The following is a 14,381-nucleotide window of genomic DNA, read 5'->3' as shown; positions in this document are numbered from 1 at the left end:
GAAGAAATCCAATCTACCGAGAGTCCTTTGTATCACTAATCATTATAGAAACTCAAATTCAAACAACCTTGAAGTTCCACCCCATACCCCAATTGGCAAAATGACCGATGCTACAGGATTTGGGGGAAAACAAGGACACTAGTGTCCTGTTAGTGCAGCCACTGTGGACAGCAATCTGGAGGTGTGCCCTCAGAGTTCTAACTGGGCATGCCCTTTGACCCATCTGACTACTGCTAAGTCTGTTGTCACCTTGCAGCCTCTCTTGAATTTGCCCCTTTCCTCCAACTGCCCCACCCTGGTGCAGGCTCTTATCATCTCATGTTTGGACTGTTGCAGTGGTTGCTGGGAGATGTGCCTGCCTCGAGTCTCTCCTTACTCCACACCATCCTCCACTCATGGCCAAAACGATCTTCCTAAAACACATTTCTGACTATGTCACTCCTCTTTTCACTAGAGTCCGATGTCACCTCCTGTTACCTCCAGGATCAAGTACAGAGTGCTCTATTTGGTGGCCCTCCAAAGCTGGCCCCATCCTACCTCTCTACTATTCTTGCACCTCACTCCCCTTACTTGCCTTGTGATTCAGTGGCACTGGCCCTCTGGCTGTTCCTGGCACAAGATACTCTGCCTCCTGGCTGGGCCCTTTCACTGCCCTCCGTCAGCCCTGGGCTTCTCTCCCTGCTTGTCTCCACCTCCCAGCTTTCTTCACGTCCCAGCTAAAGCCCCACTTTCTTCAAGAAGCCTTTCCTAGCCTCCTTACTCATAGTGCCGTCCCTCTGTTGATCGTCTCCCACTGAACCTGTCTTGCACGTAGTTGTTTGACCGGAGCTCCTAGAGAGCAGGGCCTTTCTTTGTATCCTCAGTGCTCCACACGGTGCCTGGCCCAGAGCAGACACTTAATAAATGCGTGTTGACTTGACTTGAGAACACATCACTGTCTTGTTCTTTTCTCTTTATTTTTCTGTAGTGGATGAAGTGGCTGCATTTTGTAATTGAATGAGAGTATAGGGATATAAAGGGTGGCTAAGTGGTAAAGTGGATAGAGCAGTGGGCCTGGAGTCAGGAAGACTCCTCTTCCTGAGTTCAAATGCGGCCTCAGACAATTACTAGCTGTGTGACCTTGGGCAAGTCACTTCACCCTGTTTGCCTCACTTTCCTCATCTTTCAAATGAGCTGGAGAAGGAAATGGCAAACCCCTCCAGTATCTTTGCCAAGACAACCCCAGATGGGGTCACAGATTGTCGGACGCGACTGAACCACAACAAATTGGGATATAAGTTCATTTTCTGTGTGCCCCCTGAATGATGTCATGGCTGTAGGGTCCCAGATTGGGAGCTGGATGGGCCCCAGAGGCTGTTGCTTCTGGACCTGTCATTTCATAGATCAGGACCGTGGGGTATGGAGAGCCCCGGGTGCAGGGCTTGCCCCGGGCAGTTTCAGTGGGAGGATGACCAGAATGGCCTTGTCCTGTTCCCACCTGGTTGTCGTTGCTCCCAGCACGTCTGTCTGTTTTGAAAGCTTTTAAGTCCATAGCTTGGAGAGTGTTAGTATTTGGTTGGGTAAGGTGACATCTACTGAATAATATTGTTCTTAAACTTTATGGATCCGTGTTCTATCTGAGCAATTGTGGGCCACCACTCTCTCTGTCATGTTGCTATGTTTCCAGGACAGTTTATCTGTTGAATTCTTGAGCACATTTTGTGATTTGTATTTGTTGTCTTTGGGTTTCTAAAGCACAGTGAGGTTGTGCTGTATCATTCTATCCACCTGTGTTTTTCTAGGTAACTGGTAGCTGCTAACTCTTTGCTCCCTGCTGCGGCACCCCCCCCCTTCATCCCTCATTTCACTGCCTGTTGATCGATAAGATCAGATTCTCCCAGGATCAGCTTTCTCTCATTTCTGTTGCCTGAGACCATATACTGCACTGCCATCACAGCACCGTCCTATCCTAGAAATAGACGTGGCTGGCTCGGCTGTTCGTTTGATGCTTCTGGATGTCACACATGAAGCATCTTCTGATTCCCCTGGCGGATTTTAGCTATTTCATAGGTTCTATTCAGAAATAAGTCACTTTCAGTTACATTCAGCAAATCCACATCCTTGTTATCTGCTTGTTTCAAAAGCATTTTGGTAAACATTTTAACTGGTTATAGTGTCCTCTGAGAATGCCTGATAATCTCCTTTTTTTCATGATAAGGAAGTATTCATCTTTGTGGAGCTGCCTTGGGTGATGAGCCCTGTGATTTATTAAAATCGTGTGTGTTTTTATTTATTGTTGTTATTAGTATTTTGGGAATACCTAGACTCAAAAAGCAGCGTTGGCACACAATTTCATTGATTCCCCTTTTAACAACTTATAACCTCTCTCTACGATGAGAGCATTGTCCGACATGGAGGAAGTCTTTAGAGTGTGCATGAGGAAACAGCCACGGTTCCAGACTGGCTGCTGGCCGACCACTGTGTCTACAAACCACTGAGTTGTAGAATGCGAGTGCTAGTCATTGATACCAACTCATTTTACGAGGAGAAGGCCTAATGGATGGTTGGTGGAATGCTCCTAGGGCTGATGGGCCCAGTTTTCTAGTGTAGGGTGTCAGGCCAGAGGTGGTTCTGTACCCCCTTCTACCCACAAAGGGCTTTGTTAACCCATGAAAGCATGCACTACTCTGGCCTTTGGAAAATTTGCATGTATGATTTTTCATGATATGCAACAGCATTCTTGCTCCTAATTTAGACTTGGATCCCTGAACTAAATTTTCATTTTTGTGCTAAAAACAGAAACCTGAAAAACAACATCTGGCTGGTTGTCCTAGGTCTCCTTCTGCCAAGTTCTATATTTGAAGTATTCCAACCCAGTGTTCCCCAACTGCGGTCCAATGAGGGTTCCTGATGGCCTCACTGCTCCTCTCTCCCTTTCAGAGAATTATAGACTTCTTGAGGTAGGCCCTTCATGATCTACCCTCTTCCACATGTCACCTGTTGAGAGAGACACACATGCAGAGACAGAGAGAGACAGAGACAGGGAGAGAGAGACAGAGAGAGACAGAGGGACAGAGAGAGATAGGGACAGAGAGAGAGAGATACACACAGAGACAGAGAGACAGAGGGAGAAAAAGAGACAGACAGAGAGAGCATGTACCAGCCAATGGTGCCTTGATCATGAGGCAGGCACATCACTGGGCCTGTGTGAAGAAGGCACAGTCAGGAGGTGAGATGATTTCTGTAGGGAATAAAAAGTTGGTCAGTGTGGCTGCTGGGGAGAAGGGGAGTGGTATGAAGTCAGTGACAACCCTACAGATGCTTGGGGACATCTCCCCCTTCTGCCTTGGCTCTTCTCTTTTCCAGGCTAAAGATGCCTAATTGATTTAAGCACCCTCAGATGGCTGTGTCATTGCCCCTCATAGGGTGCCCCAGACAGAGTGGTCTGGGTCGGACAGTGCTGAGCTCAGAAGCATTCTCACCTCCTTACTCTTAGAAGCTGTCTCTGCCTCTTTCTGGGCAGCCTAAGATCTCACTCACCTTTTGGCAGCTACATCACTTGGCTGACTCATACTCATCTTGTGGTCTACCTCATTCCCTAGAAGTTTCTCAGCAAACTGCTGGCTGACCATCCTGATGGTCATGTGGAGATGGCCAAGAGGCCCATGGAGGCCTGGAGTCAGGGAAACCTTCCGGACAAGTAGGACTGTCCCAGTGTGGACAGTGTCCCAGTGTGGGACGTGCTGTGTCCAGAGGTCTTCCAGCCTGGCCTGGATGCCCATGCCCTGGCCAGCTGTGTGGCACAGAGGCTTCTTTTTTCAGGCAGACTGGACTTGAGGCCTCTGAGGGTCCTGCCAGCTCAGATTCTCTGACCTGGTGATCGTCGCAGGCCTAGTGACTTGTTAGATGAGCAGTGACAAATGGAGGGCACCCAGAGGGAGGTGTCCAGGATTGTGAATAATCTGGAAGCCATGTCCTGTGAGGAAGGATGGATAGAACTAGGAGCGAATGTGTCGCCTTTGTGGGGTTAGTGTCGTGATTTCAAAGTTCTTGGGTGATTCTTATGGGGAAGGGGTGTTGTCCCTGCTCTGCTAGGCCCTGGACAGTAAAACTAGGAGTGATGAGGAAAAGAGACCTAAAGAAGAACTTGCTCATAGAGAGGACCACGAGTGGAAGTAGTGAGCTCCCCATCCGCGTCTCAAACAGTGTCTGAGTGACTAACCCCTGTCTCAGGAAAGCTGTAGAGGCCTTTTGTGTTTGGTACGGGCTGGGCCGGATTGTTTCATTCTCTTGTAACCCCAGTACACAGTGCTTGGCACACAGCGGGCATGTCAGAAATGCTTGTTGATTGCTTTATTCATTGTGATTTCTGAGGTCATCGATTTTGTGATGCGAGGAAGCTTTGCTATTACACATGTCAGGGCTAAGTATGAAATAATGATGATAATAATATTTCGCAGAAGTAATCTAATGGATCTGCGGTTTCATTGGTTCTTGAGTTCTTGACAATGATGGACAAATTGAAGTCTGTCCCTGCCTGCCTGTCTTCAGTCAACCAATCAATAAGCATTTATTAAGTGCCTGCTGTATGCCAGGCACCGTGCTAAGTCCTGGGGATACAAAAGGGGCAAAAGACAGTTCCTGCCCTCAAAGAGCTTACAACTGAATGGGGAAACAACATGCAAACACATATATACACAGCAGATTATATATAGGAAACATTGACAGAGGGAAGGCACTGGGATCGAGAGGCGTGGGGATGACTTCCTGCGGAAGGAGGGGTTTTAGTTGGGACTTACAGGAAGCCAGGCTGAGGGGAGGAGGGTGAGCATTCCAGGCGTGGACAACAGCCAGAGAGAATTCCCAGAGCGGAGAGATGGAGGGTCTGCTTTCTGAAACAGCTGGGGGGCCAGGGTCACTGGATGAAAGAGTCTGGGTTGGGGAGTTAGGTGTAAGAAGACTGGAAAGGGAGGAGGGGGCCAGGGTATGGAGGGCTTTGAAGGCCAAACAGAGCATTTTGTATTCGCTCCTGGAGGCTGTTGGGAGTCATTGGAGTTTACTGAGTAGGCGGTGACCTGACCAGACCTGCATTTTAGGAAAATCACTGTAGGGGCTGACTGGAGGATGGATTGGAGTGGGAGAGACTGGAGGCAGGCACGTGCTTCTGTATCCTCCCTAAAATTTGCTACAGGGGTGCAGACTCTTTTTCTTTGTTTCAATCCATGAAACAAAGGAAAAAAACCCAACCTATTAATATTACAAACCTTGTTCAGCTTCTATTTGTGTTGAATTCAGAAGCGTTTATTCATATCTTGATGTTTGCAGGCAATGACATTGGAGCAGATGAAATCATCGCAGGGAATGTTAGCAAGTTTGCTGCTGTCCCCGGAGGCTATTATGGGCCTCCCAAGAAGGGCCACCTGATCTTCGATGCTTGCTTTGAGAGCGGTGAGTGCCCTGGAGGCTGTGCCCTCCACTCTACCCCACTACAGGGAGAATGGCCTTCCTCCTGGCCTTCCCAAAGTGATGAGCCGTACTGAGCACTTTGGACACTCACTTTGATTCTTAGGAAAATTATTTTGAAAGAAATAATGGGAAAATATTGAAAAAAGGTGGCATAAATATGCTCTGATTGTCCACCCCCCATTAGAATGCTAACTTCTTGAGGTCAGGTCCAATGCCATGAATGACAAAGCATCTCTTAAGCCCAGATTGTGTGCCAAGGCCTATGCTGGGCACTGAGGATAGAAAAGACAGATGGTGCTTGCTGTCAAGGAGCTCACTGTCTAATGGGGACACAGCACATGTGGGGAGTGTCAGCTTCAAGTCAGATGGAAAGTCCGCTGATCCTCAGGGGCGGTGGCCTCTCCTTGACTGTCAGTTCCACTGAGACAATCGTATAGTTTTGGATTCTGAACCATCCAAGATGCCAAGGCCAAAGACAGTGGTGGAGAGCACTTTCTTGTCTGGGTCTTGGAGCAGGATTGCCAGGGTCAGGCCGAGACTCCCCAGGGCTGCTTCCTGGGAGGATGGCTGCTGTGGGCAATGGGCTGCAAGCAGTGCTGGTGGTCTTGAGCAGCAGTGTCAAACTCAAGGAAAAAGGCTGCTAAACCCACCTAAGATGCCTGAGGGCTGTGTGTTGACTTAGAAAACCACACATTAACATTATCTTAACGTGTGTTAACATATGACAGCTGTGGGGTCCAGGCTGGAAGCAGGCCTGCTGCTTCGGAGGGTCCTTCTCTTCTGAAGGCTTTTGGGTTCATTCTGAGTTGTCTTCCTTGGGGTCTCAGGGGAGGCACAAACTACCTCCTGCCTGCCCCTCAGGTAGCTGCTTCAGCTCTGCCGGCTTACCTGCCTTGTAGGAGGCAGTCAGTCACCGCTCTGTTGCCCCAGTGCTGAGCACGGCCTGTGCACGTAGTAGGTACCTAGTGAACATTTGTTGCATTCAGTGGTTCTCAAAGAGAGTGCCAAACTGTGCTTTACCTGCACGTTGAGAAGGCTGGAGGAGGGGAACATGGTGAAGGAGATGGAGGAGGAGCCTCCAGAAGGGTTAGAGGAGAACCCAAAGAGTGAACTCCTGTGGGAATGCATGGAGAGGGTGAGAGTGGTCAGAAGGGGTGGGGTCAGTGGCATCAGATACTCCTGCGAAGTCACCCAGAGCGGGGAAAGACAAGACCCCTGGACTGCACCGTGCTGTGTGTCTTTGTTCGGTCTTTTGTAGCAGGTTCTCAACTCTACGAGGACAGAATCTGGCCCCATTCTTCTTTGACCACTCGTGGTGTTTGGTTGTATTATATTATTTGTCCTGTCTTATAGTTATTTGTGTTGACATCTTGTCTAGCTGACTCTACAGGCTGTCCATCCATCCACCCATCCACCCATTATCGGGCTGGATATTGGAAATACAAAGACAAAAATGGGACAGTTCCTACCCTCAAAGAGCTGAGTGGCCAAGTCTGGATTTGAACTCAGATCTTCCTGACTCCAGGTCAAGCACTTTATTCCCTACCACATCTAGCTTCCCCTTGGGGATTATAAGAGGCGGAGGTGAGGAGAGAGTGAATGCCAGGCACGGGGCATAGCGTATTCAAAGTCAGGGAGAGGAGAGATGGAACACCCTGTATGGGAAACAGCCAATGTGGCAGTTTGGTTAGAGGACATGGAAGGGAGAGGAATGTGAGATGGGTTTGGGCAGACCATCTGGGGGGCCATGTCAATCAGGCACCAGGGAGCGACCAATCTTTTTGTGCAGGGGCTCCCACTGTCAGAACCTGCTTTAGGAATGGCGGTTTGGCAGCCATACAGAGAATGGAGGTATATAAAGTGGTAAGGCGCCTAAGGAGAACGTTGCAGTGGTCCAGAGCAAAGCATTGGTGTCTGGGAGGGTCAAGAGAAGGGGCCAGAGGTGAGGGGCAAGGGGCTATGTGGAGATGGAAACAGAAAACCAGGCTTGGCAACTCATTGGATGGAGTGGAAGTGAAGATGTGGAAGACAGCCAAGGGGACCCTGAGGTGTTGAGCCAGGTTACACCCTGGACAGTGATGGGACCTCCAGCTGGGAGTGCAGCTCCAGAGAGAGGCCAGGGCTATGTAGGAAGATCTGAAAGTGATTTGCTTAGAGGTGATAATAGTCTTTGGAAGCTGATGAGAGGGGAGGGTGGGGGGTGGAGAGGCAGAGAGAAAGAGAGAGGGAGAGAGGGAGACAGAGAGAGAGAGAGAGAGAGAGAGAGAGAGAGAGAGAGAGAGAGAGACAGACAGACAGACACAGAGAGACAGAGAGACAGAGAGACAGAGAGACAGAGAGACAGAGAGACAAGGAGAGAGAAGCAACAGACAGAGGCAGAGAGACAGAGAGAGAGAACGATAGACAGACAGAGAAGGAAGGAGAGACAGAGAGACAAAGAGAGAAGAGAGAGATAGAGGCAGAGGCAGAGAGACAAAGCTAGAGAGACAGAGACATAGAGAGAGATGGGGGGTTGGGGGGCTGGAGACAGAGACAAAGAGACACTCAGAGAGAAAAAGGGAGGGGAGGGGAGAAGAGGAAAGAGAGTGAGAACAGCAGAGACAGAGAGAACAGAGAGAAGAGCCCTGGGCTGTGAGAGACGTGATTCTCAGTAAGCAGTGGTTTGGGGAGATCCAGAGTCCCTCCTTTTTCTGAAGTCCTCCTTTCTAAAAGCTCCTTCTCCGAAGGTTGAACTAACTTTCTTCCCAACTGTGATCACACCCCCAGCCAATCTTACAAGGAGTCTAATTTAGGTGAATTCTTTTCCAGGTGTTCCACTCAGGTTTGATCAGATTGCTCAAGGCTGAGGGTAATTTAGAAGTCACTGACATAATCAAAGTTACACCCCCACTAACCCATCAGAATTGATTGGCCGGAACACCCACTCTTCCAAGGGCATATAGGCTGTGAGCCCACCACCGTGAGAGCCTTTGGAGTTCCAGAGTGCCGCTGACCTCTGTTATTTATAATATGCTAGCCTTATTACCCAGAAACTCTGTCTCTTGAACTTTTTAAACGTCACAGGTATACCTCTGCACAGGGGATGATGCTGATCCAGGGAAGGAGTCAGTCTGTGAGGCTCTTGAGACAGAAGGAGTGAATTTAAGGTGATCAAATCCACTCGTTAATTTTCTTTTCTTTAAGATTCCAAGGGCTGTGCATCTGGCCTTCCCTTTCTCCCAGCGGAATGTGGTTGCCCATGCTGTAGTCAGTCAGTAAGCATTAATTAAGCATGTACTATGTGCCAGACGGTGCTAAGAGCTGTTCAGATCTGGAGAAGAGGGAGGTCGTAGGGCAGTCTCTTCCCTCATCCCCTACCTTCCTCTGGGCTTCAGCATCACCTGTAATTCAGAGGCCCATGAAACCCACGTGGCCTCATGTTGTGCTAGAGCTGCCTGTGCCTGCAGAGGAATGGGGGCCAACCTTAGCCTGCCTGGTGGACTTCCCTGCAGCTCTAGGTACTGATTACTGGCAGCCCTGGTGGCAGAGCCAGACGGGGGCCTGGTTCTTGGGCTCTGCCTCCCTGAGACCCTAAGCACACTCTCTGGGACTCCCTTCTGGATGGGCTGGGGTTCCTCCTTTCCCCTTTGGCCCATGGGAGAAAGAGTTCCTTGAAGACCAAGAAATGCTGGAGAACCTCAGGGACTGAGGATTTCTTGTGGTGCTTGCCATGGAAGGGTTTCCTTCTGAGTATTTATTGGGGGGACCAGCTACAGCTTGGAGACTTTTGTCAGTCCGCGCCAGCCGTCCTCTTGTCCCCAGCACTCTGATGGGCCAGCTTCTGGCTGGTTTGCCCGGATCCAAGTCTCTCTGCCTGGATCGGTCACTTCCACGCCAGGTATGTCCCTCCTCACCCTTTCCTGGTCCCTTTTGTATGTTGTCTTCCCCCATTAGGATACAGGCTTCCTGAGGCCAGGGACTGTCTTGTTCGTTTGTTTCTGTCTCCCTTGTGCTTAGCCTAGAGCCTGGAGCCAGCACTTCCTATGTGGCCCCCTGTGTCCCAAGTATCTCTTATGTGCCAGCTCTTGAGGGGGCAGCTATGAGGAGGGGCATTGTCCTGGATTCTAGAGCCTCACTGTAATGGAGGGGGGTGACCTACACCCCATCTGCTGTTTTGAGCCATTAACAGGCACATTTCTTAGTGCTTTAGGTCTTGCAGAAAAAGGTGGATATGCCAGGGTGATCATCTTCATTTCACTGAGGATTCTGAGGTATCCTCAGATACCCCAGAGGGACTGAGCTCCTGGCCCTGGGTCACACAGTTTGCAAGCATTAGTTGGGACCCTGGCCCAGGTCCTCTTTGTCCCCCACCCCTCACGTGCCGTGTGAGTGAGAGGCAGACAGAGAAGAGCAAGTGGTGGGACTTGCTGATATCTTCCAGGAAGGAATTACAGGAGATGGGGAAATGATTTCAGGCTTTTGCAAGGAAAATCTTTAAAGGGAAACATAAAACCCGTTAGATCAATTTATGATGCATGCATCTAGGCCACGTTATTGGAATTCTGGTTAAACGGTACCTCAGGTGCATAGTAATGCTGCTCCAGGCAGAACGATGGGAGCTTGACTGGGGGCTGATGTTCAGTCCAGCCCCAGCTCCCAGTGGTGGGCTTGGTGTATCCCTGGGCCATGAGGAAGCAGCAGGAGAATCGAGGCCCAAATCAATTGGTCAAGTGCAGAAACTCATTGTTTCATGTGAAATGAATGTACTGAGAACAGAGACTGGGAGATGAAGACGTGGTTTGGGGTTTGCTTCCAGTTTCAAAGCGATGAAATTACATTTTTCAACCTTTCTTCCAACAAAAACTATTAGTCCTTTTGAATGAAAATATGCAATAGTGACTGTCTTCTTGGTGGTGTAAGCCACTCAGATTCCCTTTTCATGGAGGGGCAGCGTGCTGATTTTGAATCTCAATTTACCATGGAAAGGATTTCAGGGAGGAGAAGCTGCCCCTTGTTCTCAGCCCTACCCCCAATAATGCTGCTCTCCTCCTGTATCAGCTCTGGGATGGAGGGAAAGAGGTTGTGTGGGCATTGTTAGCCCCACTTTACAGAGGAGGGCATTGAGGCTTAGAGTTCAGAAAGTAGTGAGGGCGGTGGCCAGAGCAGGCCTGGGGACTGTCTCAGCAGCCGAACCTGACTTGACTGGGAACGGTCCATGACAAGCACAGGTGTCTTTGATGTTAGAGGAGGAGAACCACCAGAGCTCCTTCAGCCACGCAGTGATTGGTCCCGCCTGGGCTTGAGGAGCAGCACTCGGCAGCCGTGTGGACAATGGGCTAGAGAGGGCAGACCCTGATAGAGCCAGGGCAGCAATCCAGCTCAGAGCTGATGAACACCTGGGCCGGGTTCTGTTTTAGACGTGGAACTGGAGACATATAAGGGCCACTCATTTGGAAACGTACACTGGGCAGTTGGTGATGTGAGATTAGGTCTCAGGAGAGGAATTAAGGCTGGGTGTGTAGCCTGGAGAGTCGGCCGTGTTTAATATTTTTACCAGTGACTTGGAGAGCAGCATAGATGGTGCGCTCATCACATTTGCCGCTGACATGAATCTGCAGTAACACAGTGGATGCTATAGTCAGAATCCAGAAAGGTTCTGACAGGCTGTATCTAGAGCATGAGATGAAATTCCACATCTGTAAATGCAGTGTCTTTCACCGGAGTACAAAAAATCAATTTCCCATGTAGAAGAGGGAAGAGGCGTGTGGCTAAGCAGTGTTTGCCTAAAAAGGTCCAGGGATTTTAATTGCCTGCGACTCAGCATGTGTGAGCAGCCAGAAGTTACCTGGTCTGGGGTTACGTCAGGAGAGGTGTTTTCCAGAAATAAGGAGGAGCCAGCCTTTCCTGGACACCAGTCCCCTGCCTAGGTAACCTCTTCTCCCTCCCTTCCTTTCCCCCAGTATTTGACTTTTTCTTGTTCAGTTGTTTCAGTCACATCTGACTGTCTGTGACCCCTTTTGGAGTTTTCTTGGCAGAGATCCTACGATGGTTTGCCATTTCCTTCTCTAGCTCATTTTACAGATGAAGAAACTGAGGCAAACAGGGTGAAGTGACTTAGCCAGGGTCCCACAGCTCGTGTCTGAGGCTGGATTTGAACTCAGGAAGATGAGTCTTCCTGACTCCAGGCCTGGCGCTCTCTCTGCTGTGTCGCCTAGCAGCTCCAGCATCTGACTGCGTGGTCACAAATCGCTCCTCATTCTTGGTTTGTACCATGGGCTGAAACTTGTGTAGGCCATTGGGAGACAGACACTATTGTGTCCAGAGCAGAACATCGTTCTGTATTCCAGCCTCTCTGATCTGGGCCCCAGCTGGGAGAGAGGGACGAGGGGGAAAGCACCCCTCCATAGAAAGCCGGGCCTAGTACATTCTGTCTTAGGCCTCTTTCTAACGAACGGCAGATTAGAGAGCTCACCGGGGCCTGTGAGGCAGATACACTGACACCAGCCAGCACCACCCTCAAATCCTCTGAGCCTCAGTGTCTTTCTCCTGTGAAATGGAGATAGCCATCCTTGCACTCCCTTCTTCCCTGGGCTGTTGTGAACAAAGGCGCTGCAAAGCTCTGTGTCAGGGGCCTGAGGAAGGACACATCCTGGCACCCCCATGTCTGGATAGGAACCTTGTTGTCATTTGGTCGTCCATGAGGAAGAATGGGGTACAGTGGGGAGAGATTGTGAGTGTACATCCTGCCCTTGCCACTTACTTGTAGCGTGGCCCTGGCCACGCACATCCTTCACCTCTATGGGCCTCAGCTGTGTCATCTCTAAAATGAAGAGGTTGGCCTGGATGGCCGTGGAGGTCCCTTCAGGGTCTAAAGCAAGGATCCTGTGCTAGGAGCAGCTCGCTTCCGAAGGCAGCCCCTTCCTCTCCTGGTCATGTGGACTCCCTGCTCCTGTGCTGGTTCTGGGCCTTGGTTTTCTTTTTGGTCAAATGAATGGCTTGTCCTCCATGTCATGTCAGGTCCAGAGGAGCCTCCTCTTTGGCTGACCCCAGCCAGGACCCCTCCTCTGCCTCAGCTCCCCAGAGCTTTGGAACAGGCTGCGCCTGGCACAGTGATGGCAGATCATCACCCGCAGATTCACCCCAAGGAGTCTCCTCAGGAAATACCCCCTAAATATGGCAGAACATACTGGTTTCTAACAAATGTGTTGGGTGTGACATTGCATAGGGCAGATCCAGTTTCCACACTGTGAAACAAATGCTCAAACCCATATGCACTAATGAATGTCTTCCCAATGCGTGGCTTTTGTGCCTTTCATATAGACAAAATATGAAGGGCAGAGCATTTTCTGGTGTTGATTGATTTTTGTAACTATTTTCAAGGAGACAACACTATGTACATTCCATTCAGCAATTTGAGTCCAGTAAACATTCGTTAAACGTGTCTGGGTTCTAAGCTGTGCTGGGTGTTGGGCACATGAAAATAGACATCTACCCTCCAGGAGCTTGCCATCTAAGGAGAAGGGGAGCTTGCAAGTGTGCAAGCCAGAGGAGAGTGGGAAGATGTCAGGGAGAGTCCCTGCCCAGGGCAGTGCTGAGTCTGATGAGGGAGAGCTCACTGTCAGCAGGGGAGATCAGGGGAGGCTTCAGGCTGGAGGAGGCCACTGAGCTGGGCCTCGAAGGAAGGGATGGAAAAAGAAATGGGCAGGGGGACTCTTCCTTAAGAGGATTTCACAGGGAGCCAGAGTGGCTAGCCCTGCCAGAAGCACCCGGGGAAGCCAAGAGGATGGAAGAGCAGGACATCAAGCACTCCTCCCCACACAGCTCCTCCACACAGAGCTATAATAACACACCCCACTAAGTCCTGATTGGTAACTCCAAGAAAAAGCGGACATTTATTTAGTCATTTTTCTAGGCCAGGTCATCACAGGGAGGTAGGCATAGGGCTCTCTGGGCGTTAGGAACAAGATCTACCCAGGAGCAGCCGGGCATCATTCCAGCACAGGGAGAGGTGCACCAGGGCCAGGGGAGACCCAAGATCTGGCAGGAGGTGGAGTCCTGACACTGTGACCTCCACCCCGGTGACACCACCAGACAGCTTTATTGGCTCAGAGCAGCAGAATGGTAGCCCCCAGCTGATCTGGGATTCTGGCCTGGTTATTCCCCTGCAGCTGGACATTGGAAGTGAGACCCTGCTGTGGGCCTGAGGCTTGTGCCATACCACTGCTAGTGCTGCTGGCTTCTGAACTCGCTCCTTTCTCCGTGTAGCGTTGAGGGCCTCCCTAGCTGGGAATACCTCTGCTGTATGCAGGTCCATTTTCCACTGTGCCCTGGATCTGTGACTTTGGACTGTGGAGCGGGCTACAAAGCTGCCACTATCACAGTGCCCATATGTGGGTCTAGGGGTACCCAAGGGGCTTCCTCTTGCCTTGGTGCACAGCTTTCCTGGGACACTGGGGCGTCCCCCATGCAGTGTGTGTTGTGTTCCTGCTCCGACTGAGTCTCCAGCCTGTCTTGGTATGTGGTGTTCGCTGCAAGATGTTTGTCTGCATCAAGTTGCTGCCCGACAGCTTTCCTGTTTTCCCGCTAGTTTTTATTGAATAATGCATTCTTGCCGAATACCTGGAATCTTTTATCAAACACTAAGTTATGGTGTTTATTTGCTTCTGTATATTGTGTACCTGGTCAGTTCCACTGATTAGCCTCTCTGTTTCTTAACCAGTAACAATTACATCTTTGTGTATGTTGAAAACTGGTACTGCTAGATCTCTTTCTTACCATTTGTTTTGATTGATTCCCTTGATATTCTTGACGTTTTGTTCTTCCAGATGAATTTTATTATTATTTTTCTAGCTCTATAAAGTAATCCTTTGTTAGTTCTGTGTGGAACTGAATAAGTAAATTATTTTAAGTAGCATTGTATTTTTATTATATTGGCTCAGCCTATCCATGAGCAATTA

The 14,381-nt window shown here is 49.8% G+C and overlaps 1 protein-coding gene across 1 annotated transcript in view; it reads left to right on the top strand.

The window, feature by feature from the left end:
* AGBL4 (AGBL carboxypeptidase 4) overlaps positions 1–14,381 on the top strand; it is a 900,343-nt gene that overhangs the window by 85,008 nt on the left and 800,954 nt on the right. Inside the window, exon 2 of the mRNA XM_020987710.2 lies at positions 5,305–5,427. Coding sequence (XP_020843369.1) covers positions 5,305–5,427 — 123 coding nt within the window. The remainder of the gene's footprint in view (positions 1–5,304; positions 5,428–14,381) is intronic.

Source organism: Phascolarctos cinereus, unplaced genomic scaffold (genome assembly GCF_003287225.1).
Source record: "Phascolarctos cinereus isolate Bilbo 61053 unplaced genomic scaffold, phaCin_HiC Scaffold_5;HRSCAF=322, whole genome shotgun sequence".
NCBI classification, from domain to species: domain Eukaryota; kingdom Metazoa; phylum Chordata; class Mammalia; order Diprotodontia; family Phascolarctidae; genus Phascolarctos; species Phascolarctos cinereus.
This window is presented reverse-complemented; position numbering and strand designations above follow the sequence as displayed.